Source organism: Tiliqua scincoides, chromosome 5 (assembly GCF_035046505.1).
Source record: "Tiliqua scincoides isolate rTilSci1 chromosome 5, rTilSci1.hap2, whole genome shotgun sequence".
NCBI lineage: Eukaryota > Metazoa > Chordata > Lepidosauria > Squamata > Scincidae > Tiliqua > Tiliqua scincoides.
In genome coordinates, this window is record NC_089825.1 from 2599687 (window position 1) to 2627613 (window position 27927).

Genomic DNA, 27927 nt, shown 5'->3' on the forward strand with positions numbered 1-27927 from the left:
GCCAGTTACTCTCCCCCTGCTAAAAAAAAGGAGCACCCACTTGAAAAAGTGCCTCTTACCCAATTAGCCAATTAGCAGGGACATATGGGGCAATCCCACAGCTGTCTTCTCCCCTTCTAACTAGGAAGATCCCACCCTACAGGACCCAACCTACCTTTGGCACCACTGGCTGGGTTGGGCCCTCCAGTATCCCCACAGGCCCTTTCTAGAGTGGATGACTAGGTCTCCACATGACCAGGTAGAGGCCAGAAGAGGCTGTGAGTAGAACCCAGGATGAAAAAACCCACTAGGGTAGATGATTACCCACTTTTCTGTTGTGGTGATCCCCTCACCATTGGGGATTCAATAAAAACATGACTAAACCGTATCTCCACTGCCTTCTGCATAACCCAGACATGTCATATAACAACCTATTTGACACTGAGCTATTCCCTTGTGGGAGGGGGGGAGAGCTAGAGGATGTGACCATGATCACAGGTACCCACTATGCTGACACAGAATTGTTTTTTGGCCCTCTGCATAATATACACATTCATGCTGGTTGCAACAATTTCTTCCTGTATCTCACCTTCTGTGTCTCACAGTTGGGTTCACAGCTATGGTTCATGAAACGAGAGCAGTTCCCTTTCTGGGTGGCATCTATTATCTAAAATGAAAAATTAAATAAGGTATTTTATTTGCCCTTTAAAAATGGCACCCTACAGGCAAGAACAACATTGTGAGACTTTCAGCTGGAATTGCAACTGCTGAAAATGTTGTTGGGCCACACTGATGATGAAAACGCTCTAGGTTCTTATCAAAAGTTGAATCAATTTTTGATAACGTTTTCTCATTCAAGGATCGCTCAAAATTGAAAGCCTGGATACACATTTCACTGGTCATTCTTCTAATGGAAAAACTATCTCAACGTATGAGAGTCAAATACTGCAAAACCTTGACTTTCATCACTTTGCTCTTTCAGCTGTTTTCAAATATAACCACATTTCAAAATTCATCCACATGCTTTCCTGTTTCGCTTAATTTAATCTAACTTTCAACAGTGTTTGCATACTTTCTTTTTTTAATTTTAGGTTTCACATAATGCTGTATTTTATGTTTTTCACTGGCCAAAATAAATTTGCAAGCTAAAAAGGCTATGCTTTGACATTCATATTTGACTTTCAACCATGCTTTGGTCCCTAACCAAACAAAAGTGCTTGGGAGACAAATGAGGATGCGAGAATGGAAATATTTTCATTTCATGTATTTGCCTTTCATGAAATAAAGGCTATTAAAAAATAAGTTTGAATGGCTGACTCATCTCTGTGTTGGTAATTTTGTTTCTTTAACTCATTCATTCATGTTATCTATGCAACAGGGTGCGATTACTCTCATTTTACAGAGAAAGCTGGAACTCACTTCATCATTTTTCAATGCCATGAAATAGTAATGGATGTTCTTGCTTCGTGCATACTCTTTCACACGAGCTTTGAATTCTTTATGATCCAGCACTTCACCACAATATTCCAGGACAAAGGTATTCCTAGATGGCCCAAGGAAAAAAATGTTCAAGACATGAGAGTAACCAAAACTAAACCCCGAAAGAAAGAAAGAAAGAAAGAAAGAAAGAAAGAAAGAAAGAAAGAAAGAAAGAAAGAAAGAAAGAAAGAAAGAAAGAAAGAAAGAAAGAAAGAAAACAACTGAGCAAAAGCTACTGAGCATGAGACAAACTGACTTTTCTTGTATACAACTTGATAACATGGGAGCAAGCAATTTATTATAGCTCAGTGACAGAACACCTGCTCTGCACACTGAAGAGCCAGTTTCAACTCCCAGCATCTCCAAATAAATGGTTTCAGGTAACAGGCCTGTGAAAAGAGTTCCCAGTGTGAGCAGATAGTGCTAGATGGGTAGATGGACTAACAGCCTATCTGTACAAGGCCGCTTCATATATTCAATCATAAATAGATGAAATAAGGGTATAACAGGAAATTTCACAGTCTCAATACTGTGCAGTACAAAGATTTAAACAGATGGCATGTGCAGAAAACGCAAGAACCACCATGGCTGCCACTTGAATTCTGCTGCATCTCATTATTGATCTCCAAGTTCTCCACACACAACACAATGCTGTTAGAATTATGACACAATTCTTATCCCCCTGTCCTGACTTAACCTGGGGCGAGGTGAAAATATTCAGTTTTGATCCTGCTGGCCTCTGGCCTCCACATGGCCTAGTCCTACAAAGGGTTAGATGGACCGAGAGATTGGGGGGAGGCAGTTTCTATGTTGCTGGAAACTACTGGCTCACCTCCAGCTCTTTCACTGCTAAAACCAGGTCAGAGCTTTTCATTCATTCTTGGGACTAGCGCTTTTCATTCATTCTTGGGACTAGCACTGACCAACATACCACTTATTGCCAGACTAAAATCAAGGAACTGGGAAAAATCTCCATCTATCTTTTTCCTTCCAGCAGCACAGTTCCTATAACTCTTATGGACAACGCTTTCACTGCTGTGCACTGAAAATCCTTAAGCTGAAATCCTTTCAGGAAACGCTTACGAAGGGAGATCTTTCGCCGCTCTCAAGCCCCAGCCCTTCTTCTCCGTCAGTATGACTTCAACATCTGCATGCTGCTTCCTTTGGAATCGCCTGTTGGAACAGTACTCCCCATTTGGGCACCTTGAGGAACTAAGCATGAAGTAAAACAATACACTAATTAATGCATGCAGATATTCATGGCTCACCCTATGAAACCCTCATACAAGTTTCTCTAGAGAAATACATTCCACCCAACCATATCCAAAGACTGTATATCCCCTCAGGTGACCGTTTGGGAAGTTAAAGAGAATGGTGTAATTGTACTTGAGGGATTAAACAAATATCCTTGCACCGTCCTCTGCCCCATGAAATATTTATACTGTGATACTTTCAGCACACAGAAGTATTTAATGATTCTCATCACAACTGTCTTTCCAATAAAGCCGTAAGACAGATTAGGTGAAGATATAGTGAATGGATCAAAATCACCCAGTGACTCCAACACAGAACAGGAATAGGAAACAAATTTCTGCATTTCCAAAGCTAAAGGTCACTGCATTATGCTAGACCCCAAGATCTTATGTGCCATTTTTGTGATATAAAGACCCCTTTATACCTTTGGTCTTTAATGGGAGGGTTACAACCCACCTCATCCCACAACAAGATTGTATCCACAACAGCACTAGAATGGTCTTCTTGCTTAACATTTTATGGCGAGAAGGCAGCAATGGAGGCAGAGAATTGCGAGAGTGGGAGAAAGGAGGGCAGGCACACATGGTAAGAAGCGAAAAGTAAACCCCATGCTTCAGAGATGACTGACATTGGGTCCCAAGTCTGAAAACATTGAACTAGTCTACCTCCTCTCTCAATTTAGGCAGGACTTTCCACATGCAAGTGTCCCTTACCACTAGTAGTCATCTTCCATATCAATTCAAAGTCAGCAGTGTGTTAGCCCTATGATAGGGCTTACAGGCTTGAGTAACACACAGGGTAAGATGAAGGGAGAAGAGTTTTACAGGGACATGAGTAAACATGCATGTACTGCTCAGTTTCTCTTTCCATGGTGCTCAATACATTTTCCTTGTCAGCTTGGAAGGGGGGAGACTTCCTTCAAGTGTTTTTAGAGGCCTGCATTCATTGGATCAGGACCATTCTGGTGGCATTAAGTTCCTCTTAGCCTGCCCTTTGAAGTGGACTGAGCATGGTCACTACTTGAGAGTAAACATGCACGTGCTGCTCAGTTTCACTAGTTTCCATAAGGCTCAATATATTTGCTTTGTGAGCTATCAGCTAGTCAGTTTTGCAGCCCACCAAAAATGGGGTAGTGACCCACAGTTTGAGAACCACTGACACACATTATTCATCATGCTTTCATATTCATCTACTATTGTTAGCCATAAATATGTAGTGTCTTGAATGTTCATCTAAGCTGAAGATTTCATCCTTAAAAGATGCTACAGAAAAAACTGAAGAAAATCTCACTTTCTTGTTTATCCTACACATATGACATCAATTTTAAGAACTGTGACCGCTGTGATATCAGTGTCCAACTGATAACAAAATAAATCCTGAAGTAGTAACTTGGTGCTCATTTTTTCTAAGGGAGAGCATTAGTTCAAGCTGTCTTTGTTATTAGGGGATATATAAAATCTGAGATTAAAGAGCATATTTTGCAGTGGTGCATTAAGAAAGGTCTGCAGGGACAACTTCCCAGTTACCTCCAAGACAATGATCTAGAGCAGAGGCCAGCAGCCTTTTCAGGCAAAGGGGCAGGACACTCAGCAATGACATCACCACCTCATCGCTGAACTTCTGGGTTGCTGAGTGCACAGAAGCAGCTACATGAGTTCGGCTTGGATGGGAGACTTTGCCTTCCAATTTGCTGTGCACCAGACAGGGAATGACAGAGACACCTCCCCCGGCTTGTGGAACAGGGACTCACTCCGCAAGCCTGTACAGGCAGCCAAGCCAAACTCTACATAGGCTGGATGACTTCGGATGGCGGACCACATGTGGCCCGTGGTTAGAAGCTGCTGACTCCTGATCTAGTGGTTTGCAGTCTATTTCTTTCACAAAATTCGTAAGGGGTTTAATTCCAGCTTCCAAAAAGGGAAAAATGAAATACAATTTTGAAAGTCAGGATGCAGATGGAGATGATCAGCCAGCAGAACGAACCTTACCATTCTATCATGAGAAGACGGTTAAGACAATCTTCTCCGCAGGCCACCTCTCCTTGAGCTCTCTCATCTTTGGACAGTGTGGGACATTCACACAGCATCCGCTTGATGTCACGGTGGGATTTGTTTTTCTTTCTGTACACCCCACAGAACAAGCATTAGAACTGACACCATCATACTACAAACAAGAACTGAAAGGAGAATGAGCAAGATGGCCAGTAACCATATAAACCCATTTCAAAACAAAAAAGTATGGATGGCTCAACAGGATTAATTTTAAATTATGGAGCCACAGTATATCTTGACAGATACTGTGTGTGTGTCTGTGTCTATGTAGGACCCAATAAAAAACAGATAATTTCTCATTCTTTTCTGTGGGAACAAAACCTTGAAATGTTTCTGAAAAAGCTTTGAAACCAGGCAACAAATTGGTTCCAACTTTTAAAAATTAGTGATTTTTAGAGCTGTAACCTTCGCAGGTGAAATTGCCTTTTGTTCACTCCCACTATGTAGTACATAGTCAGCACCTGACCTCACATATTTATACATCAAGCAGAAAACTGAACTCAGGCAAAAAGACTACACTAAACAGCCAAAATCCATCTGGGAGTGGTCCTCTCCTCCAGCCCCACCACTCTGAACTAATCCTGCAACTGCAGTCACATTCCCCATGCAGCACACAGTCCCCATGGTTCCACTTGAAATTGATGCTAATTACCTTTCTGTTAAGTATACGTTTTCTTCAATAAGGTCAAAGTAACAGGGCATTTTCCCCTGCTTAGAAAACTCTTTCCAGCGTTGTGGATCCCGGAAGTCCTCCATGTGACACAGTGGACAAACCACTGAAGAGTCCTGAGGCACAGCTGGCAATAGCTCACCCTCCATTTTGACCTTCTTCCTTTCCCGAGAGTCCCCATCGCTCTCCGAGTCAGTCTCGAAACCCTGCCTCCTTTTCTTCAGTGGTCCTCGCTCTTTCATGTCATTTTTATCCAGTACTTTATTTACCTGCTCTTTTCTCTCACTTGTGGTTGCTAGGTCTTTAGCCGAGTTACTGCTTATCTCATGTGCCTGCACCGAACCCTTCTCTCTAGGATCACGCATTTGGAACTTACTCATCTGGTTGGGAAAGTAGGGATGGCTGTCATCAACCCAACGGTCCACTTCTTCGTACTCCTCATGGTCTTCTGTTAGAGAATCAGGGACCTGCCCTTGAATTCGTTCATAACTGATCTCAGGGGGCCTGTTGCTCAGTCTTGGGTCCCAATAGCCACTGTCATGCCAGTAGTTATGAGACCCGACATATGGCCCTGAACCTGGTGGGTAAACATAACCTGAGAAAATGCCATAGCTACTATCAGGCTGCTGGTACGTGCTGCTTGGCTTTTCTGGCTGGGAAAAGTCCCATCCCATGCTACCCAGGTCCTCCGCTGAATGAAAGCCATCCTCTCTGGAGAAGTTTCCTGTGTCAGAGAGATCAGCAAAGCCAGGCTTCCCCTGCCTGCTGTCTGGCTTAGAAATACTGGTCTGCTGCCTAGATGCATTATCAGTCACTTCAAAGTTCTGGTAGTGCAATTCCATTTCTTGTGCCCTATCAATAGACCGAGCTATAGGTATTGGTTCATTCAGTATAGTTCTTTCATCTGGATTTGATTTGCTAACACAATCTGATGCTAGCTCTGACTGACTTGTACTGTCCACACCATCACTCTGAGGCTGAGAAAGCTGAAAGCCTTCAGCTTCTGTTGTACTGAGCTCAGTGGACGTTGCCAGGCTCCCTACCACCTCTCTAGGAGGCAGACACTTGCTTTCATTTTGCAGACCACTACTCAAGTCCAGGTCATCTGGCATTTCTTCATAGTATGGCTTGCTAGACTCTGGCCTGCCATCTTCCCAATGCTCCAAGTACCGCCTGCTACTTTGGCTATTCCAAGAGGGACAAAGGCTGCTCTCTTCCATAGCTATTGTGGAATTTTTTGGAACCACCACAACCGACTGAAGGCGGTTCCTCGGAACACTGCTGTCATCTGAATCTGAATCAGACTCCTCTGTATCACTCACATCACTACCTGGTTCACTTGCACTTAGGGCTGAATCAGAGTAATCTTCATTGTGCAGGGGAGTGCACTCAGGGGTACTGCCACTACTGTCACATCCAGTCACTTCAGTTACTGTTTCAGTTTCTTCTACAGTCACAACAATGTCACAAGATGGAGACAGGGCATCTGAAAACACAGATCCCATTAAAGAGTCCTCTCCCTTCTCCTTCAATCCAGAGACCTCAGGATAGGGGTGTCTCGAGTCAGACATGGTTTCCTCATCATGGGCAACAGAACTTTCCCCTTCATCTGGACCCTCTTTTCCTGGGACTTCCACAGGCATCTCTAAATAATAAGAATGCTCATTTTTAAAGGGTGATTTTGGTTTTTCTACAATAGGATCAACATGAGGAGCATCTAGCTCAAGAGCTACTTCAGGACACTCAGCAAGTTCGTCACTCTTCCTCTGCAAAGCTGTCTCAGCTGGAGACAACACAATTTCTGAAGTCTGTTGTTGCTGTGCAATATACTGATTGTCTAATTTATTTTCCACAGAATATTCTTCTACAGAAAAATCTCTGACTGCATTATGCTTCAACAAACTGAAACTTCTAGCAACACATTTTTCACTTTCACAAACTGATTTTGATGAATTTTCATCTTCTGCACCAACATAGTTGCATGTTTCATTTTGTGCCGCTACATGAGCATCAATTACTGAATCTTCAGCAGCTTTTGTATCCAAGGACTCAGCTTCAATTTCAACTTCTGAATAATACAAAGAAAGAGTGGTGTCTTCTGAAAGGAGGCAAGGAACTGGATCTTTGGTTTTATCAAAGGAATCTGTTAGATCATCATCTTTTTTTGATAACATTTTAGAATGATTTACATTCACAATACAGGAAGGTACAAATTCATATTCAGAAGGAATGGAAGCATCTGCTTTCTCTTTAAGCAAACGGCTTGACTCAGTCAAAGGAACAGGAGTTTCATCTAGATCATCTTCTTTAGAGAGATACACACCTTGAAACCCATTTGATGACAACTCACTCAAATCAGAACTTTTGATTTGAAATAGTTCTTCAGTTCTGCCTAAACTGTCATCAGAAGACACTGCAACTTCTTCTATTTTGGAGGTACAGAACCATGCAGTATCCCTGGGCCTGTATTCTGGGGACCCATTTATATCCAGCTCTGTTGGAGAAGAAGTTCTTAAGTGATCATGTTTTACCTTGACTAAAGATTCACCTTCTTTAATACTGTCATGGCTATCAATTCCTGCAAGTTCAATTGACTTAGCAATAGGAGAGGCCTCCTTCAACTGAGCTAGCTTTTTGAAAGTAGTCGAATCATTTAACGGACTTAAGAGAGAAACAGTTCTTTCTGTTTCTGGCTTCTGTGTGACAGCAGTTTTTGTTTCACAGCTTTGTACACAAGGCGCCTTCAAGTCTATACAATTAGACTGCTCTCTGATTTCCTCAGGTTCTGTACAACAGAAAGAACTTTTGAATTTATCTGACTTTGAAGCAGATGTCTTTGAAGAGGTGGACTTGTGACGGGAAGAATTCACACCGCTGTCTGCTTTACAATGGGATGCCCCCCTCCGATGTCCCACTTCATTGACAGGAGAGCACCTTTTTGACACATCACTATCTGAAGTCCTTTTTAATTCTCTGTCTGATTTTGCAGATTTTCCTTTTCTTTCCAAGTCAGCCTGAGAGGATTCTATCTTGATATCCCGCTCAGACCTGGAATAGGAAGAAGTCCTCGACTCTCTGTAAGAAGTAGAATGAGAAGATGTCCGCCTCGAGTCTGTGGACCTGAAATATGTCCTCCGATACTCTTCTTCTGAATCAGAACTCTCCCTTGTCCTACTATCCACATAAGAACGTGAATATCGTGTCTTTTCTCTGTACGGTGAGCTCCTGCGGTACCGCCGGTCAGAGTCATAGTAATGCAATCGTTCAGATCTGGAATAAGAACTTGTTCTAGAACCTCTCTCTGATCTAGAACGAGAACGGGATCTGCTCCGCCTCCTCTCTCTGTCAGATCTGGAACGAGAGGAAGAGTACCTTGAGTCTCTCTCAGATCTGGAATAACTGGAATACTTTTCATCTCTGTCAGATCTAGACCGTGATGAGGATTTCGCCTGCTCCTCAGTTTTGAGAGAAGCAGCACTCTTCCGCGAATCTCTTTCCTTCTCCGAGCTGCTTACTTTAATTTCATGGGATCTCTGACTTGACGAAGTCCTCACAGAATCTTCATCAGATTCAGAACCTGCCATCACACCTTCAGACTGAGAGAACTTCTTCTTGGAACTCTGCTTCTTAGAGCTTAGGGAAGCACACTTGAGGCCATCTGAAACTTCTTCCTCTTTCCCAATATGGGAATCTCTGCTGGTAGGGACTAGTTCTACTTCCTCAGAATCAACTTGAACTAGATGTTCTTCAGCATTATCCAACATAAAATTCTGTTTAGTATTCCTTTCTAAAACTTCCTGTGGTGCTTTAATTAAGGGCTCCTTTGTCATTCGAACAACAGTTTCTGCAGGTGATGGCAATGGAGGAGTGGATGGGGCTTGAATGTGTGGCAAAGTTGTTGGGCTTGCTGGAATTGGTGATGGTAGCATTTGTGGAGGAGGAGGGGGTGGCGGCGGCGGCGAATGGGGTGGTGGCGATGATGGCAATTCCACGAATTCCTCAGTAGTTGTGGGTGCTACAACTGGTGCTGGTGGCTGCAATGCAACAGCTGGAGAAGGCTTCGTTGTAACATTCAGCAAATGTTTCTTGAAATGGATCTTGCCTAATTCCACCTTAGGTTTTGGTGGTGAAAATTCTTCCAGAATGCCAGAAGAATCCCCAAGATCCATCTTTATTTTAGAGGCAAGATCAGTTTGAAGGGGTACACCTGGGGAACTTGGAGTCTCATTTTGCTTGTCATTTCCAAGGGCTGATAGAAATCTGTTCTGCAAGGTTTTCTTGGTCAGGCTGAAGCTGAAGGACACCTTTTGTCTACCTTGTTCCTCAAGGTTAACTTTTGTTCGGGTGCCTTTGGGCAAGAAACGGCTAGATGCTACTCCTTTAAATACTGGCCCTTTGACAAATCCAGGTTTCTGCACATTTTCAGCCTTGCCCTACAACACAAGAAATAAGTAGGTGAAATCATGGCTTTAAAATACGCTAAAACTCTAGCAACAGAGATAAAAGGATGCAGTGTGGGGGGGGGGGGTGGAGAACATGACAGAAAGTTGAAAAGAAAAAAGCAGCAGGAGGTACACCACAGAAGTGGAACCAGCCAATTATTTCAAGAAGCAAGCAAGTCTAACCTGGAAGCCTTTATAAATCTCAGGGATTATCACCTGACCCTTTCTGGCCTTACTGTTAAAGACTTCCTTGCCAGTTTGATCAATATCTCTGCAGCTCCCTTCTTTGACAAGAGGTGGATGGCAGCACACATACTATATCTCAGCCTGACACTCCCATCTCTCCCAGGTCCCTCATTCAGGAGGTCCTGCTGCAGGGTCAAATCCCAACATGGAAAAGAAGCTGTACTATGTACATTCTTGACCAAGTGCTTCAGAGCAGATCACACTGCAAACAGACTTATTTTCAATCCTTCTGCTGACTCCACAAATCATTTGCAATTTTTAGTCTATCTTCACCTTCCTCTACATCAGGGACCTCCAAACCCTGGCCAAGGAGCGGGATCTGGCACTTCAGGATTTTCCTTCTGGGTGCAGCAGTGACGAAGCATTACCGTTCCATGCTGCAGCCACCGTTTGTCTTGCCCAATCTTCACACAGCCTTGCCCTGGGCAGCCACTTCCACCTCCTGTTGCCCCAGAAGGCTCTGCAACCTGATTTCCCAACAGAAACGGCTGCCCACCATGAGGCTGTGTGACGACCGGGCATAACGAATAGTGGATGCAGCGCAGAACAATAGGACTTCACTACTGACACACCCAGAAAAATCATTCCAGAGCACAGTAGGCCGGTTTGGTAAGCACTGCTCTAAGTAACAGGAGACGAAATGAAATTAAAAATAAAGTTGCACTCACCTCATTTTCTTCTTCTCTGTTGCAATCCAGCCAAGGAAGCATGCAAAAAACAAAGAGAGAGGATGAATACTGAGAGGAAAAAACAAGGGTTTTCCTTTTCAGGTTAAAAACCCTTTGCTTGTGCTGAACAGAAATTCAGTTACAGATAAAAGGTTTCACTGCAGTAAATAGGGGTATCACTGTTAGTTCTGGTAGGAGCAAACTCTTCAAGTCATACTACATTTAGGCAATATGAGAATACTCAGGCATCTTATTCCAGTGTCTAATATTCTGTTAAAACAAACAGAAGGAGTGTTAAGATGTACACTTGCAAGGAGAATGAATGTAGATATGTCAAGGGGGCAGCAGAACAAGACCTCTTTAATTTTTGTTTTGTAATTTTTTTAAGGAAGAAAAAGAACAGATAAGCATCTTAACCCTTCCTGTGTTAAAATTTAACAGGATTTTAGAAATAGGAATTGAGGCACAGAGTCATATGCCAGCCACCTCCAAGGAGGAAGAGGTATTTGATTTCATTTCAAGAATTTTCACATTCAACATACATTTATAGGGTAAACCTTGTTGAAGCAAATCATCATCAATAATTTTCTTTCCTCAACCCCACCCCAATGCACTCCAGATAATTCACTTTCTATGTTTACTGATAAATACTAAATACTCTGTTTATTAGTAAACTAAGATGTGAAAATATTTCCAAATACAACATCACAAGAAGTGAGGTGTAAAGATATAAAGTTTAGACTATGGTGTCCAATTCGTTCCGTACAGCAGGCTGAATTGCATTCATGGCACTTGCTGAGGGCCAGAAGCAACATCATTAAGCAGGAAGTGAGGTCATTAAGCAGATGATACCAGAAAAGAGTACTTCATGAATGAGTAGTTTCCTTACATAGGAACTCATTAATTGCAATTGACAGAAAAGAACTTACACAAATCATGATTGTATTTTCAAAATATGAGAGTGCCCAATTATCATGCTGCGAGCACCCAATTAACTTGTCGACCACCCTTTCAGCCATGCGGCTTCTGCAGAGGCATCATTTCACAGCTCAGGTGCTCTGCAAAGTGACATCTTGGCAAAAGCTGAAAGGGCAGCCTGTGTGATATTGAGGTTTTCCCAGTGCCTCAGCGTCATCTTCCTCTCACATCACTCCTGGTCAGCCCCTTACCCTGCCCCTTACCCTGTAGCATTCCTTGCCTTCTGAGGTCTCCTCCCATCTCTCCTTCCCAGAGCCTCAGCAGAAATGGCACTGCTGAAAGGACAAAGCTGGGAGAGCCTAACTATCAAGTGGGCTGGATAAAGAGCTTCCATGGGCCACATCCAGTCTCTGGGCCTTATGTTTGACACCACTGATGATGATGATGACGATGATGGACTCCTCCTCCTCGGTATTTACATACCGCCTTTCTGGTCAGCGGATTACTCCTCTGACTTTATTCAAGGCGGTTTACATAGACAGGCATTTCTAAATCCCTCAAGGGGATTTTTACAATCATAAAGGTTCTCTCTTTCAAGAACCAACAACATTTCAGAATGGATCTTCCTGGTCTGGTCTCACTTCTGGCCTCCAGTTCTCCCACGCAGGCTGACAAGCAGCTCCATCTCTCACATAGAGGGCAGCCAAGACGCTTCTTGCTCACACCAAGAGCAGGTGGAATCACTCAGCTGGGCTTGTCAGCTGCTTCAAGGTCTGGCCATTCTCAGCTGCCGGTGTTCTCGAACTGGCAACCTTCTGATGTTATCTCCGGGCTAACGGAGGCTCTACCCTCTAGACCAGACCTCCTGCCCGATAATATATAGGTTGATGGCCTTGCTTTAGAAAAAAGTGTTTACAGTGTCGGGTTAAACATAAGCTAGCTACAGTTTAGGCCTCACAATCTGAAGGGGTCTCAATAAAATTTCAGAATGGGGGGCTTTTAAAATTTTGTGTGTGCTGAATATCTTATGATGTTGTCCTTTTTAAAACAGCTTGTGCAGTAACCTTTTGTGTTTTTTAACAATGGGCCTCCAAGCTTTATATAGCTTAGGAGTTCTCCAAGTCTAAAGCTAACACTGAATGTCTAGGCTAGGACCAAGAACAAGGCAAAGTGCATTCTTTAATTATCTTCTCGTACTCTTCTACCCCCATTCATCACTAAAGAATACAAGCCAGTAATATGTGCTACACAAGACACATCCAACCCTTACATTATTTTATCATGCCCTTCCTCAGGTGCACAGTTAAGTGTTAAATCCCCATTAACTGGACATGAATTCGTCTTCCACTTCAACAAGCAAGGTATTTGCCCTTAGAACAGTGGTCTCCAAAGTGGAGACTGCTACAAACTGGCAAAGGTTTCCCTTGCATGGACAGTGCTTACCGTTCCACCAGGGAGCCTCCACAAAGCCTCTCCATTCGCCCCCAGTCTTCGTCTGCCCAGTAATCCGGACACAAAGTCTGCTGGGGAGACGGAACCCAGAAACAGCTGGCTGGTGCTAAGACTGGGGGTGAACAGAGGACCTTTGTGGAGGCTCCCCTACAGAATGGTGAGTGCCATTCATGCAGGGGAGGGATTAGGCAAGACACCAGATTTGGCCCATGGGCCGGAATCTGGAGAGCCCGGTCTTAGACTACCCAACACAGTTTGACTGAACAGGCTGAGAAATCTTTAGTGCATCTAACAAACCAAAGGGTTCTGACAGATAAACATTAGCCCTCATAGGGTATACAGAGATGGACACTCTGAGGCATAAAAACTGTTATATGCTCAGCTCAACTGTAGACACTCCAAGAATAGAACAAAAATTTTAGATGCATTCCAACATATAATTTGCTCTAAGCCACAAAGCCTTCATTACTACTTTGCAGCGCTACACGATAAAATAAAAAGCTGTGATAAGAGCCCCTTCTTCAGGACTGTAGATATCAGCTTTATAGTCTATTTCAGGTGAGGCTCCTTCTCAGAAAATATGAACTGGCTCATCCTCCGAGGTCACCTGAGGTGGCCCACCTGCAAATGCTACCGTTGACTGAAGCCATGTTGGAGACAACAAGGGGCAGGGCCTTCTTTGTAATGACACCAGTGACGGCTAAAGACTTGTCAGTTGGCTTGCACTCCCCTCTCTAGGTTTTATATACAGATGGTGCCTCCATATCTGCAGATTTTGCATCCGTGGATGTGGCTCAAAACAGGTCCCCCAAACTTGGCCCAACCTGGGCTCTCCGGAAGCTTTCTGAAGCCCGCAGAGGCAGAATGGTTTTTTCTGCCAAAAAATGCAACTTTTGCGTTTTTATACCACATAAGGCATTTTGAGGCCTGGGGAAGCCCTCTGGTTGGCTCCAGAGGGCTCAGGTAGGGCCCAGTCTGGCTCCAAGCAAGTCCATTGTTTCTATTTCCTGGAAATTGTTTTATGCCAATAAAGGTCTCAAACAATCAACTAAACAAGCAACCAAACTCCTTTGCCAGTGTACTTGAAATTTCTATAAAAAGAAAGAGAACAGAGGAAAGTTATGGCGAAAATTCTTTGATATGTCAGACTCACATACACGCATGTTGAAAATTCTGTCTTCTGTGTTTATGTAAAAATCTGCCACTTGCGGAGGAAAGTTGTTCAAAGAAGTCATACGAATGAATGACAATGGTAGTGGTGCGCAGCAGCACTGACCACAACCCAAGTGACACAACATCTGAAAGTTCCTTCCAAGTAACACCTTAATTTTCTAGAATAGTGATAATCAATAATGCCATTATTCTTAACATCGGAAGAGACACTGTGGAAATGCCTTCATGATGAACTGACTTTAGGATTATATGATAGATAAATCATCCTAAAGTCAGTTCAAGGGTAACAGAAAAAAATGCTGACTGTACTTTCAGACTGTGCTATTCCAAAGAACTTGTAGAGTCTTATAAAAAATTTCAAAAACAAGCAGCATGGGTTGCTCCAGACTTCGCAGGAGACCTCATTACATATTTGGGAGGTTACAACTGAAGAGACCATGAACAACATGAATCCACAAACTTCACCAATTGAACTACTTGTACAGGCAAGGAAGAGGCAGATTTTCACCTGACGAACATGGAAGCAAATTGTTTTAGAAGTACTGAAATATGTACAACTAATGCTAATGTTGCTGCCTCAGCAACAGCCTACTATTTTCATGTCAGAAACCGGTCCCTCCCCCCAAAAAGCCCTCCCCCCCAATACAGTAATGCTGTACCTTTACTAGGACCAATGCAAATTATATAAAATTCCATACAGCAAGATTGAGATCTCCAGAACTCTTCATTAAGACTGGATGTTAAGACAAAAAGAAGAAAAGGAGGCTGGAAGGTTGGGCATCTAAAGTCGGCAGATTATAGAATGGAATCCTTCTGAAGATTTTTGCACCCTGCACACTTTGGGGATTCTTACACTGTGCCCAATTTCCTCACCCCCCGTTTTTCCTTTGCTCAACATCCAGCCTGGATGGATTAGTTTCTGGGTAACTCACAAGCTTGCTACACAGGATTTGGGAACATTTGAGTTGTTCCTATTAGGAGTTATTATTAGATTTTAACTTTGGATTTTTAATATGGACCAACGCAGCTACTTTCACATTTTTATAGTCTCAGGCTGCACTAGTATTTGCCTCACTTTCATGCTCAAACCTTAATTACACCAACATCTTATCCAGTCTTGAACAGATCCTTGCCCTTCTGCAGAATTCCATAAGTGACTTTGGCATTATGAATGAAGCAAGATTGGAACTGTTAACTCCAAATTCATCCACAAACAATTGTAGATTTACACAATTGTGAACTTACAATTGTAGGTAAGTTCAATCCTAACTACTAATAAGTAAGTTTCACTATAGTCAGTGGGACTTACTCCCAGGAAAGTGTATACAGCAGTTTCCCAAACATTTTAGCACTAGAACCCACTTTTTAAATGACACTCTATTGGGACCCACCTAGGTTTACCATACTTAAAAAAAAAAAGATCTAGAAATAAACCCTTTCTATTTCTCCAGAACAAGCAAGATCATGCTCAAAGCTCAATTTCATAAACCAATGTTACAAGATTGTTCTCTCTGAAGCCTTAAATAGGTACCTTTGAGTACAAAATGTACTCATTTAAGCTTTGAAGGTATCGCAAACTACTGCTGGATCAATTTGCTGAGTCAAAACAAAAATTTTTAAAAGTCCTTTAAATTTATCAAAATTTTACCAAAAATTAAGCTGGTTCTACATCTAAGATAGAATTTACAACTAAATAATGACAACCTTTAAAAAGGGGACATATTTACAATATTAATTTTTGTCAGTAATTTCAGTTAGCATTCTACCTATAGACAAGCAAGCGCTAATATACTTTTTGTGGATTTTGGCAAGTCTTCTAGCACATAATTTTCTAACCATGAAGTAGCCATTGGTAAATTTTAAGAATTTTAACAAAGGGATTTCACAACTACCCTGTACAAGAAAATATATTTGATTGTGCCAATAATCACTTCATTACAGAAAAAAGAAAATTGCTATCTTTTTGCCAACTATGAACCACCCAAGTTCTCTTAACACCAATTTTCACTGAGAAGTAATGATGAGGGCAGCTCACTTTAGACAATATAAGATTTTCCCCACTAGGGCAAGCAATATTCCATGCTATTCAGGCAGCCCAAGCACCATTCAGCATCACAAATGAGAGATTACCAAAAAGTGGCAAATAACTAACTCTTATCATAATTAAATTCAGCTTTTAAATGATAATTGCTGTCACTCTGTTGCTGACAGATGCAGCTATTAGTTGGTGGTGGGGCATTTAAAAAACATACAAAACGAAAATGATTTTCAAGTTTTATCATGTTTGGATAATTGCTTGCTAATACGCCTAGAGATAAAATTGCTGCTGGTTTTCAAGATTAAGTGAAATAAATGGCACACTAATTTATTAAAAGCAATTATGCAGCTGGTAATGTAGCCCTGCTGACCTCAAAGTATACCCGTGCTTTTTGAGATTAAAGTTCTCCTTGGTTATTCCATGAAAAGCAGGAAGACATGACAATATTACAGGTGAAAGAGGTTAAAAACTATAATGGCAGATAACTCACAATTTGTACATGTTAGCAGCTTGCATAATTGCTACTCAACAACCACAATAACAAGCACTGTTAAGTATTGCATCTGAATACCTAAACCATAGTTTCTGACAGATCTGAGAAAAACCACAAGTTGAAATGGATTTGCATTAACCAGAGTTCATAGATTTTGGCAACCTTCAGTCTCAGAAGACTATGGTATTGTGCGCTGAATGGTGGTTCTGGAACAGTGTCTAGTGTGGCTGAAAAGGCCAATTCGGGAGTGACAATCCCTTACACACTGGGAGCAAGTGCAGTCTGTCCCTGGTGTGTCTCTCTGGCTGTGGGCATTCCTTCTTTGCCTCCTTGCCTCAGTCTGTTGGGCAAGTGCCTCTTCAAACTGGGAGAGGCCATGCTGCACAGCCTGCCTCCAAGCGGGACGCTCGGAAGCCAAGGTTTCCCATCTGGTGAGGTCCATTCCTAAGGCCTTCAGATCCCTCTTGCAGATGTCCTTGTACTGCAGCTGTGGTCTACCTGTAGGGCGCTTTCCTTGCACGAGTTCTCCATAGAGGAGATCCTTTAGGATCCGGCCATCGTCCATTCTCATGACATGGACAAACCAACACACGCGTCTCTGTTTCAGCAGTATATACATGCTGGGGATTCCAGCTTGTTCCAGGACTGTGTTTGGAACTTTGTCCTGCCAGGTGATACCAAGGATGCATCAGAGGTAGCGCATGTGGAAAGTGTTCACTTCCTCTCCTGTTGTGTGCGAAGAGTCCAGGACTCACTGCATTTATACTTTCAAATTGAAAGTATACTCATATAAAGAGTAAGAAAGAAACTCATAGAATTACAAGAAAGAAAGAAACTCATAGAATTATACCTTCATAAAACATGAGAATCCAAGAGACCCTCATTTTTCCTCCCCCACCCCACAGCTACTGGACACCAGTTCACTCCATTCTTATGTACATTCTTGCTCCTTATTCTTCATCACCTCTCTGATCAAAATATTCAAATTATTTAAAAATTCAAGTTCTTAAATTATGCTGAACAAGTTGTAGAAATGCACTTGCCCAATTTATATTATCTAGCCCAGGGGTGCTCAATACGTCGCTTGCGATCTACCAGTCGATCGCGAGGGCAAAATGAGTGAATCGCGGAGCCTGACCACCCCTGGCGTAGCCCATAATGCCCCACGGCGCTGCCAAGCACAGATTGCCCCGAGGAGGTCGCGGTTCTGCTCGGAGGCTACCGGGAAGTGTAGTTCGGCACAACGCATTCTCCACGTTGTGGTGCCGGGGGAGGACTCCATCCCCCAGCATGCTCCGCGGGCCGGGAGCCAGACACAAGGTGAGTGGACGGTGCGGGAAGGAGAAGACGATGAAGGCGACGACCGAGGAGCAGCAGGAGGAGGCGGAAGCTGGTCTGGCCGCGTCACGTGGGGGTTGCCGCCGCCGCCGCCTCTCCTCACTGCCGCTCGGCTTGCAGCGCCTGCCAGGGAGGCCCCGGAGCAGCTCGGCCGGGCAGCATGAGCAACAACACCTCATTGACATCGAGGTGGAGAGCGACGTGAGTCTCACGCCGCCCCCGCGGCCGTGCCCCCGCCTCCCCCCACGGTCAGGCGACGTGTGTCAGGCGGCAGGTGGGGCTGAGCAGCCCGGCAGTAACACGCTGTCTCTCTCTCCCCCTGCAGGAAGAGCAGCCGAGGTTTCAGTCTGCGGTACGTCTCTCTGCCCTCCCTCCGCTCCAGCCCTCCCGCCCCAGGCAGAGAGCGACCTGGCAGCCAGAGCCCTGGGGGTCGGTCCAGCCCAGAGGCTGGGCGGGGCCTGTGCCTGGGTGGGGGTAGAGAGAGACAGACACCTGGGGGGGCAAGGAGGGGCTTCTCTGGAGGGCTCCTGCGGCCTCTCCAGGTTCTGCGCAGTGGGCTGGGGGGCTCAAGCCATCCGGTGGGTCACACCTGGGGGGGCAAGGAGGGGCTTCTCTGGAGGGCTCCTGCGGCCTCTCCAGGTTCTGCGCAGTGGGCTGGGGGGCTCAAGCCGTCCGGTGGGTCGCACCTGGGGGGAGGCATCTGACATATGTGACATTGTACACATAAATGTTATATGTTATGATGGCACGAACATTGTAAAAAAACTCTGGTAGATCTCCGGGCCTTGCTGGGTTTCAAAGTAGCTCTCGAGCCAAAAAAGTGTGAGCACCCCTGATCTAGCCTGATTACAGCATTTGGGAAAAGGAGGGAAGCAGGTAAAGAATGGCACTAAGTGCATACAGCCCTTCTCATCTACCAACTGGGCTCATACAAAGAAGCTTCCAAAATAAGAGTTTCCCAGTCATATTGGTGAATTTGGAGTGAGCTGAAGGGTAAGTAATGTAGGACAGCAACATGTCTGTAATGAAACATTACTTTTGCTATTACCACTTCAAGGTCCCCATTTTGGTTTGCTTCATGTTGTGAAAATAGTCAGATAAAATGTGCCTTTAAATAAAAGATTCTGGGGCGTACAGGAATTGATCATTACCATCATGCCTTCTCTGAGCCTCCTAGGGTCATCTATAGTTGACTGGGGTCGGACGAATCTTTGGCCTGTTCTAGGTTTGTATTATTGTAAAACTCCTTTTTCATTTAATATAAACAAATGGGCTACTTTACACTGTCTAATGAAATTGGGAAAGCTTAAGACAGTACCTTTAGAGCTCCCCTACACAGGAAAACAAGTTCAGATATGGTAACTGAACAGGGTTTGATGGACCAAAATGAGAGATGAGATGTGGGGAAAGGGTCTTTTCTGTTGTGGCACCCAAGATATGCAACTGCCTGCCCCATGAGCCTCAGCTATATCTTTGACAGGTTTCTGTTGTCAACTAAAGATTGTTTTATTCCAACACATTTGACGAATGGCATGGGTTATTTATTGGCTCTTTAGTGTTTTATGCTTTTTGTGTACTGCTATTTATTTAATTGGCTTTTAGTTCTATAAGCCAAGCTGGAAACTTTCAAGTTTGAACCCAAAAAGGTAGATATAAATCTCTTAATAAACGAACGTCAAGGTTTAGGGAAGAAAAATCAGTTTGGCACGGGGAGTGTGTAGAAAATATTGATTGGCTGCCTGACAAGGGAATGCTAAGTTGCCACTCTGAGTATATACAAGTTTATCTTACGTGTATGCATATACAATATAAAGTCTAAAGTGCTAGTATTTGTAGATGGAGGCGCGGCTTATGGAAAGATTTTAAGTCAGTGACTGATAGGACAAAGGAGTGAAAACTATTAAATAAAAAATCCTATTCAGCAGCAGACACACACACACCAGACCTTGTGCTTTATGCAGCCACCAGTCAACAAATGTCTTTTTGTACAATCAAATCCAGAACATAGATCTATGAAATGCACCAGACTCTGCTGAAACATGAAGTCTTCAGTCCTTATAAAAATTATTACACAAGTTTTACATACACACAGACACACTTCAACAAAAGGTCCAACTATGTCCATCAATCAACATTTAAATAAAGAACACCTCTGGTAAGGTATACTACCACTCTGAGCCACTGCCAAGTTTATGTTCTTGTTCGTGCAATTTCATTTGGAACAAAAGAACCACCCTAGCAGCCAGCAAGTATTTAGATATCATTTGTGGCTTTTGTTGAATAAAAACAGTTGTTTACAGAAGCACTGCAGGTTAAGCACAATTTAGTTTCATTCATATTTTGGTTGAAGGCAAGCATCAACACCAAACAGTCCTTGCTAAGAAGCACCTCCTTTGTCAACATAGCAATAAAAGCTTCTCCACCAGGATTATAAATAACTGTATAAACAAGTTTTAGAAAAGGTACAATGAAAGATCAGGGAGTGATGTACATGGCAGTTACACTGCTTTTCAGCCCATCCTCTGGGTTACACTGGAGGAGGGTTCTCTATATGCAGGCAGAGACATTTACGAGCAACAATGCTGAACATGTGAATGTATAAAGTTGCCTCACTGCAACTCTTAAGAACATAAGAGCCCTGCTGGATCAGGCCCAGGGCTCATCTAGTCCAGCTTTCTGTATCTCACAGCAGCCCACAGATGCCTCAAGGAGCACACAAGACAATAAGATATTTGCACCTTACTAACACTCTCCTGAATCTGGCATTCTATTTACCCCTTCACCCCCCAACACAGACAGGAGACTGCAGCTTGGGTTTAACTTAGACAACTTCATTAAACACAATTTTTTTAAAAACAATTTTTAAAACATGAAACCTACTGAACAGCAGTGTTCCTCACCAGTCTGGGGTACAGCAGTGTTCCTCACCAGTCTGGGGTAGGTGAAAAATATTTCCAACCACGGCCAATTCAGATGACAGAAAAAAAAATCCTACACAGCCCTCATGGTGAGCGATCAGCTAATCTGACTGTACATACCCATCATGGCTTATAACCTGTGATAGAGTTTTTCTTCAGAAAACTGTCCAGTCCAGAAAACTGTCCAATTTTAAAGGCATCTAGGCCAGACATCATCGCAACATCCAGCAGCAAGGTGTTTCACAGACTAATTACATGCTGGGTAAAAAAATATTTTCTTTTGTCTTCTCTTCCTAGACACCCAATTTTAGTGGATGTCCCCTAGTTCTGGCGTTGTGTAAGAGAGAAAAGAGCAGAAGGGCAGTAACTCACATTACTGATTCATTTAGCCCAGTCCTGTTTAAACTGATTGGCAGTGGCTCTCCAAGGTATGAAGGCATTTTTCAAGCTTGCTACCCAAAATCCTTGTCTACTGAAGTTACCAGGACTCTCTGCACACAAGGAGTGCAGCCTTTCCCCATGAATCTTAGCTACAGACAGATCTAAAACTGGCACCCTTCCTTCCACCTGGGAGGTCAGCTAGAGGGGGCAATCAGCAGCAATTACCAGTGAATGTCTTATTATGCTTAAGTATTATGCTTGCAGTTCCTTTAATTATACAACTTCTAATCTTTGAACTCATGCAGCTGAGGGCAGTGGATTGAATGGAACCAATAGTAGCAGTGCCAGCTAGCAGCTAGCTTCTCATATAGGGTTGTTCTAAAAATCAAGCCTATGAGATTAGAAGTCTTGTGACTTCCAAGAGAAAACACAAGCTGCCACAGCTCTACAATGGTTCATAGACACAAGACACTAGCTTTGAGCCCCAGGACCTTGGGAAGTAGGGTAGGGAACTTCCTGTATCAGAGCACTAGCAGACCACACTACATTCCAAGTCTCCCTGCCAGACCAAATTGAAACTATTGGAAGTGTTCCATCAGAAGTTCTTAAAATAGGCAAAGAGAGAATTTGTTAGGCGTGAATCAATTACTAAGGATAGGTCAACTCCAAGTATCTATCAGATGTCTCCAGTCAGTTACCGTGGACCTGAAGTCAGAACGCAGTTTTAGGGTACTTGTTATCCAAGCATCTCTTTTTCATAAGCCATTTGATTTACTCAATAGAGATGTTAGAAATATACTGGAATCTTTGTACCATCTGGTTTCCTTCTTTTTCCTTTAATCTGCTTGCACTGGGACTAAAAGCAAAAGTAGGTATTGCTATATTAATCACTTGTCTTCCACTTACAACACAGAAAGTTCGTAAGGTGCTTTTTCTTGCCTTGGGAGACTTGCTATGATAAGATCAGGCGGACAGTCAACAGGCACTATATATCCTTAATGTTTGTTGTTTATTAAGCAACACAACAGGCACTTCAATACCTTCTAATCCCTTAAGTAACTGTGGGCGCAATCCTAACCCACCTTCCAGCACTGACATAAGGGAACAAATGTTCCCTGACTTTGAAGAGGTCTCCATGAGTGCCACCCAACTGCAGGATGCAGCACACTTCCCATTGGCATAGTTATGCCAGTTCTGGAAAGTGGGTTAGGATCTGGGTCTGTATCTGTTGCCCATTTCACCTTTTGGAGAACACCAGCACACTGCCACTCCTCACATTTCACAGCCATCATCAAAATTTACATCTTCCCTCTCGCATCTACAGCATTTTTGATCTTTTCAGCAACAGAACCTGCTCCAGGCTAATTACACAGGACTACAAAAAAACACTTTTTAAGCTGCTAAAGATGTTTGAACAAATTTAGGATATTAGGGGGGTGCCGAATCAAAAAACGGCCAACTTATATGTCGATTCAAGCAGCTTCCTCATGAAGAAGTCAACTTACAAGGAAGCTGCTTGAATAAGCATATAAGGTGGCTATGCGGTACCCACCAAACTAGAGCCAATCAGGCAAAACGAACACCATTTTTGGATTCAGCATCCCATACACACCCAAGAATAGGTCTAACTTTTAAGATAACAAAATGCAAATAGACCTGTGCTATCACTTGCTGTTCACCTTACTGCATCATCCTATAGACATCAAGAAAAGTATCAGCTGCAGTTTACTGTACAGAGATCTGCAGCTTGAAAATCACATCTCATAGGGAATACCATGACAGTAAGTGATGAAAGTCAATAATAATTTTATATACCATCATCAAGTTGCTTTACATCAGTGGTTCTATAGGGAAATTGGCATTTCTTCAGAATGCCAGATGCAAGGGAGGGCACCAGGATACAGGTCTCTTGTGTGCTTTGAGGCATTTGGTGGGCCACTGTGAGATACAGGAAGCTGGACTAGATGGGCCTATGGCCTGATCCAGTGGAGCTGTTCTTACGCAACCATATGAGTAATTGTGGGGCAAGAGCAAAGGAAGCAATGTGATCACCAGGATTGCACCACTGCCAGGGACAAAAAGTGGGGGTCTAGTACTTACTGGGGCAGCACCAGCCTACGGAGGGGTGCAGGGAGCCCGTGGACGCCTCCACAGGGTGCACCAAGCCTTAGAATGGCTAAAAATAGCTATCATAATCAACTTCCAGTTCGTCAGATAAGGAAGAACAACTACGTAGCACAGAAGTTCTATTCCTTGACTACTTTGTTTCAGAAGGATGTTTCCAGGATGATTCCAAGCATCTCAAACACCACAAGAAATAAAACTTATCTTCATTGTAGGAAAGATTCATCTACAGCCAGATTCTTCTTTATTTTAATAAAATGAGATAAAGAATAAAAAAAGAATCTGCTATAGATGGATACACACATCATTTTCCACTGAATAAGAAAAGTACTATAATGCTTCATGTATTAAGTAAGTTAACATTACTCTTCTTCACCAGTCTCAAGTGGCATGACTGCTTACTAAAATGGTGCTTTTTATATATTTAAATTTTGTAAGGTACCCGAGGGCTATGAGGAAGGAGGGATATAAACTGAATAAATACATAAAAACAGTGTTCCCAAGGTACCTTTTTTCCTATTTGCAATCTGAAAATACTTGCAGAGAAACTGACAGAAAACAGCCACTGGCTACATCTCAAAAATATGGGACTGTTCCAGTTGCACTCCAGAAACCTAAACTGAGCACACAAATTTGCGCACAGGTGTGAAACAGGCCTTTATGTACTCAAACATTTTTTGTACTTCCAAGTTAAGTCACACTGCCAACTTTTAGAGAAGGTCTCTTGAGAGAATCATGCAACTAGGCAAGCATAAAAGCAAAATTAGTGACTCTTGTAGTACTCCTCTGCAACCAAGTTGGTTGCTGTGGATGCAACAAAAAAAATACTCCAAAATACATCCCCCCATTCCCAATGCAGTTGTGCCATTTCCACGCAAACAGAAAGTGCAATAAACTGGATGAAACAGTATGAAGAACTACACCACAGTGCATTAAAGGCATCCAGGATTCCCAGCACAAAAGTGCTAGAGAATGTTTCACTTGTATCCCATTTATGTAATACTTAGAATACCTCTTTCCCCTGGGGCATTTGGTGGGCCGCTGTGAGATACAGGAAGCTGGACTAGATGGGCCTATGGCCTGATCCAGTGGGGCTGTTCTTATGTTCTTATGTTATGTTCTTTCTTCAGTTGCTTGCATTCACTTACTCAGTCAAAGAGTAGGGTATACACTTGCTTTGCACATCTAAGCAGCAGGTGAACAAAAGAGAGCCAAAGCACACAGCCAGGCTAAGGAGAATAATAATAATAATAATAATAATAATAATAATAATAATAATAATAATAATAAACAACTTTATTTGTATCCCGCCCTTCTCCCTGAAAGGGACCCAGGGAGGCAGGGAGAACATACTAAGCCAGGAGCCCTGGAATCATTCCAGACACAATTGACCTAAGTAAGGTTCAGGCCCTACATATTTTTGACAGCGGTCCACAACAGACTCTTAAAATAGACCCAAAGCATCTTTCAAATACATCATTTGGGCACAAAACTAGAGCATAAGAGGGATTCCTAGTGGTTGCTCCCCAGTTCTGAATCCCATTCTTCAGGTTCACCAAAGTCAAGAGCATCTCAAGGAAATTACATTTGGGAATACATGTAACAAAAAAAGAATAAAACTGAAAGTCCCTTCTAGAAGTAATTTTAATCATGTTTTTAATAGACATAAGAGCGGCTACATTTTTAGCTTTAGGGCAAATAGCTTGTGTAATGCAAATGTGGTTACCCACCCTGATAAAAAAGGTGATAAATCACATTCAGAACTGCAGATACTGTAACCAAATTTTGCATCACCCCAAACTTAATGTTCACCTCTAATTGTTAAAGGCTCAAGCAGCCAATTCCATCCCCTCAAACCGATATCCTGATATGTAGATTTTCACGCGACTTGGAATCCTCATCACCTTTAGAAGCATAACTGGCACAGGCACAGCCAACATGAGAAATTCCTTCTTCATTTCTGAATGTGTGCATTTCTAATCTGCCCTCCTTTTTCTTTCACACGCTCATCCTTAATCTGCTGCTTTAACTACAGTGAGTTATACTCTCTCCTTGCCTCTCACAGTCTGACCACAAGCCAAGGAAGAATGATGCCTCTCTAGGAATCTACTCACTTTCTCATATATCTCTCTAAGCATAGCGTTGCATTTGGGGACTTTCTGCCACCACATAAAATTTCAAACCTCCTCAAACTTCTGAAGTCTAGTGATCTTCTCAGTGTGGTGAACACTTTAGAAATGTGTGATGATTCTCCAGCCTGGCATGAACACAACCACAACTACATTTTATATACAGGTTGAGCCTATTTATCCACAGATTTTCAATCTGCCTTTTAAAGCATTTTAAGACACACTGAGGCCCAGGGAAGCTTCCCTGCGTTTCAGAATACCTTAAAAGGCATGAAAACATCACTTCTGGTTTCCCAGGGGATATTGGAAAACGTGTTTTCTGGCCTGAAAAGGCCATTCTAAAGCACGCAGAGGCTGCAGGCAGACACATGTGGCCTATGCAGGCTTCAGAAAACCTCCAGAGGCAACCTAAGCACAGCTCCTGTCGCCTTTGGAGGGTTTAAAAGGGCTGAAACTGTGGATCTCCACATCCATAGGGCAGGAGGTCTGGTCTAGAGGGTAGAGCCTCTGTTAGCCCTAAGATAACATCAGAAGGTCACCAATTCGAGAACACCGGCAGCTCCCTGAATGGCTGAGAATGGCCAGACCTTGAAGCAGCTGACAAAGCCGAGCTGAGTGATTCCACCTGCTCTTGGTGTGAGCAAGAAGCGTCTTGGCTGCCCTCCATGTGAGAGATGGAGCTGCTTGTCAGACTGCGTGGGAGAACTGGAGGCCAGAAGTGAGACCAAACCAGGAAGATCCATTCTGAAATGTTGTTGGTTCTTGAAAGAGAGAACCTTTATGATTGTAAAAATCCCCTTGAGGGATCTAGAAATGCCTGCCTATGTAAACCACCTTGAATAAAGTCAGAGGAGTAATCCGCTGACCAGTAAGGCGGTATATAAATACCTAGTTATTATAGTTATTATTATCCGTTTTTCAGTATCTGTGGGTGGGTGGGGGGTCTGAGAACAGATCCTTCGCAGATACCAAGGCACCACCTGTACTTAAAAAAAAAACAACAGTGGGCACAAGTTTGTCTTTGAACAGTTTTTTTCCATTTGACTCACCAGTGGAACCCCATTATTTCCACACATTCAATTAATACAAGGTAGCAGTCCTAGCTTAGTTGGAGATGGCTGCAGCTAAAAAAGAAAAAATTGCATGCCACAACAGCTGGCAAACCTCCCAGCCTTCATTTTTATGCCTTTAGAGACAGTCATTAGCGTCTTTAATAAGGAAGTGATCATGAAGAGGTGCAGGTGTAACACAAATAGTTTTTTCCAGAGCCATTACTGTCTCCCCGATGTATTACAACTATAAAATAATTGAGCAAAGTGTCTTGTTCCATTTTGACTCTATCTACCCAAATGCGTTTTGCAAACAGCCAAAGATTCTACTGAGGGTTAAAGTTACTAATAATCCTCTCTGCAGGGAAAAAAACAAAGGATTTAAAGGAGCTGGGAAAATAAATCCCCAATCAAAATGAAAATTGTGAGCAAGTCTCACATTAGCCACAGATTTCGAAAATGATAAGGAACTGGAGCAGCTGCAGGGAACTTTCCCCACATTTAACAGGAATAGACTTGGTAAGAGACCACACAACTTCTACATGCTGCCCAATACAATCTTAGCCAATGTTTTTGGTACTTTTCACAAATGAAGACCAAATTATGAATTGTGGTGCCTCGGCTGGCTTTGCCTTAATTTTGCCAAGCAAAGAACAATGTAGCACAAGAGAAGCAGGAAAAAGTGGAGGCAAGACTACATATCACAGCCAAGCCAACCAAACTTCCTATTACTGTACAGGTGTGGTCTTTGCGGCATCTGCCCCACAGGGCTGGTCTCCCTTCACCATTGTTTCCTGTTGCTACAATGATACAAATCTTAACTATAACACCAGTTGCACAAAGGCAAATCACCCAATTGTCCTTGCCTTGATGGTCCATATGGCCATTTTGCACTCATGATCAGTTTTATTATCCTTCTAATTTATATCATTGCACAAAATCTATAGGTAAGAATTATGTTCAGCTGAATCAGTCAAGCTGCACAGTAGAACTAGTTCAACTGGATACAATTTACATGCTCAGTAGTACTACTTAATGTTGCAAACTGGTTTCTCCTTAATACACAGTTCATGCCCAAAAGATGCTCAGACTGACCCACAAGCCCTCAAAAAGAGTAAAGAGCAA

General features: G+C 42.9%; 1 protein-coding gene across 5 annotated transcripts in view; it reads right to left on the reverse strand.

The window, feature by feature from the left end:
* The window catches only part of SETD2 (SET domain containing 2, histone lysine methyltransferase), a 77754-nt gene that overhangs the window by 42582 nt on the left and 7245 nt on the right, over nucleotides 1–27927 (reverse strand). For all 5 annotated transcript variants that reach the window (XR_010794519.1, XR_010794520.1, XM_066627847.1 and 2 more), the window contains 6 exons: nucleotides 10790–10805; nucleotides 5416–9866; nucleotides 4701–4832; nucleotides 2542–2670; nucleotides 1399–1522; nucleotides 569–646 (listed from right to left, as the gene is read on the reverse strand). Coding sequence is in view for 3 of the 5 variants with exons in the window: in XM_066627847.1 (XP_066483944.1) it covers nucleotides 569–646; nucleotides 1399–1522; nucleotides 2542–2670; nucleotides 4701–4832; nucleotides 5416–9866; nucleotides 10790–10805 (4930 nt within the window). In the remaining 2 variants the exon portion in view is untranslated. The remainder of the gene's footprint in view (nucleotides 1–568; nucleotides 647–1398; nucleotides 1523–2541; nucleotides 2671–4700; nucleotides 4833–5415; nucleotides 9867–10789; nucleotides 10806–27927) is intronic.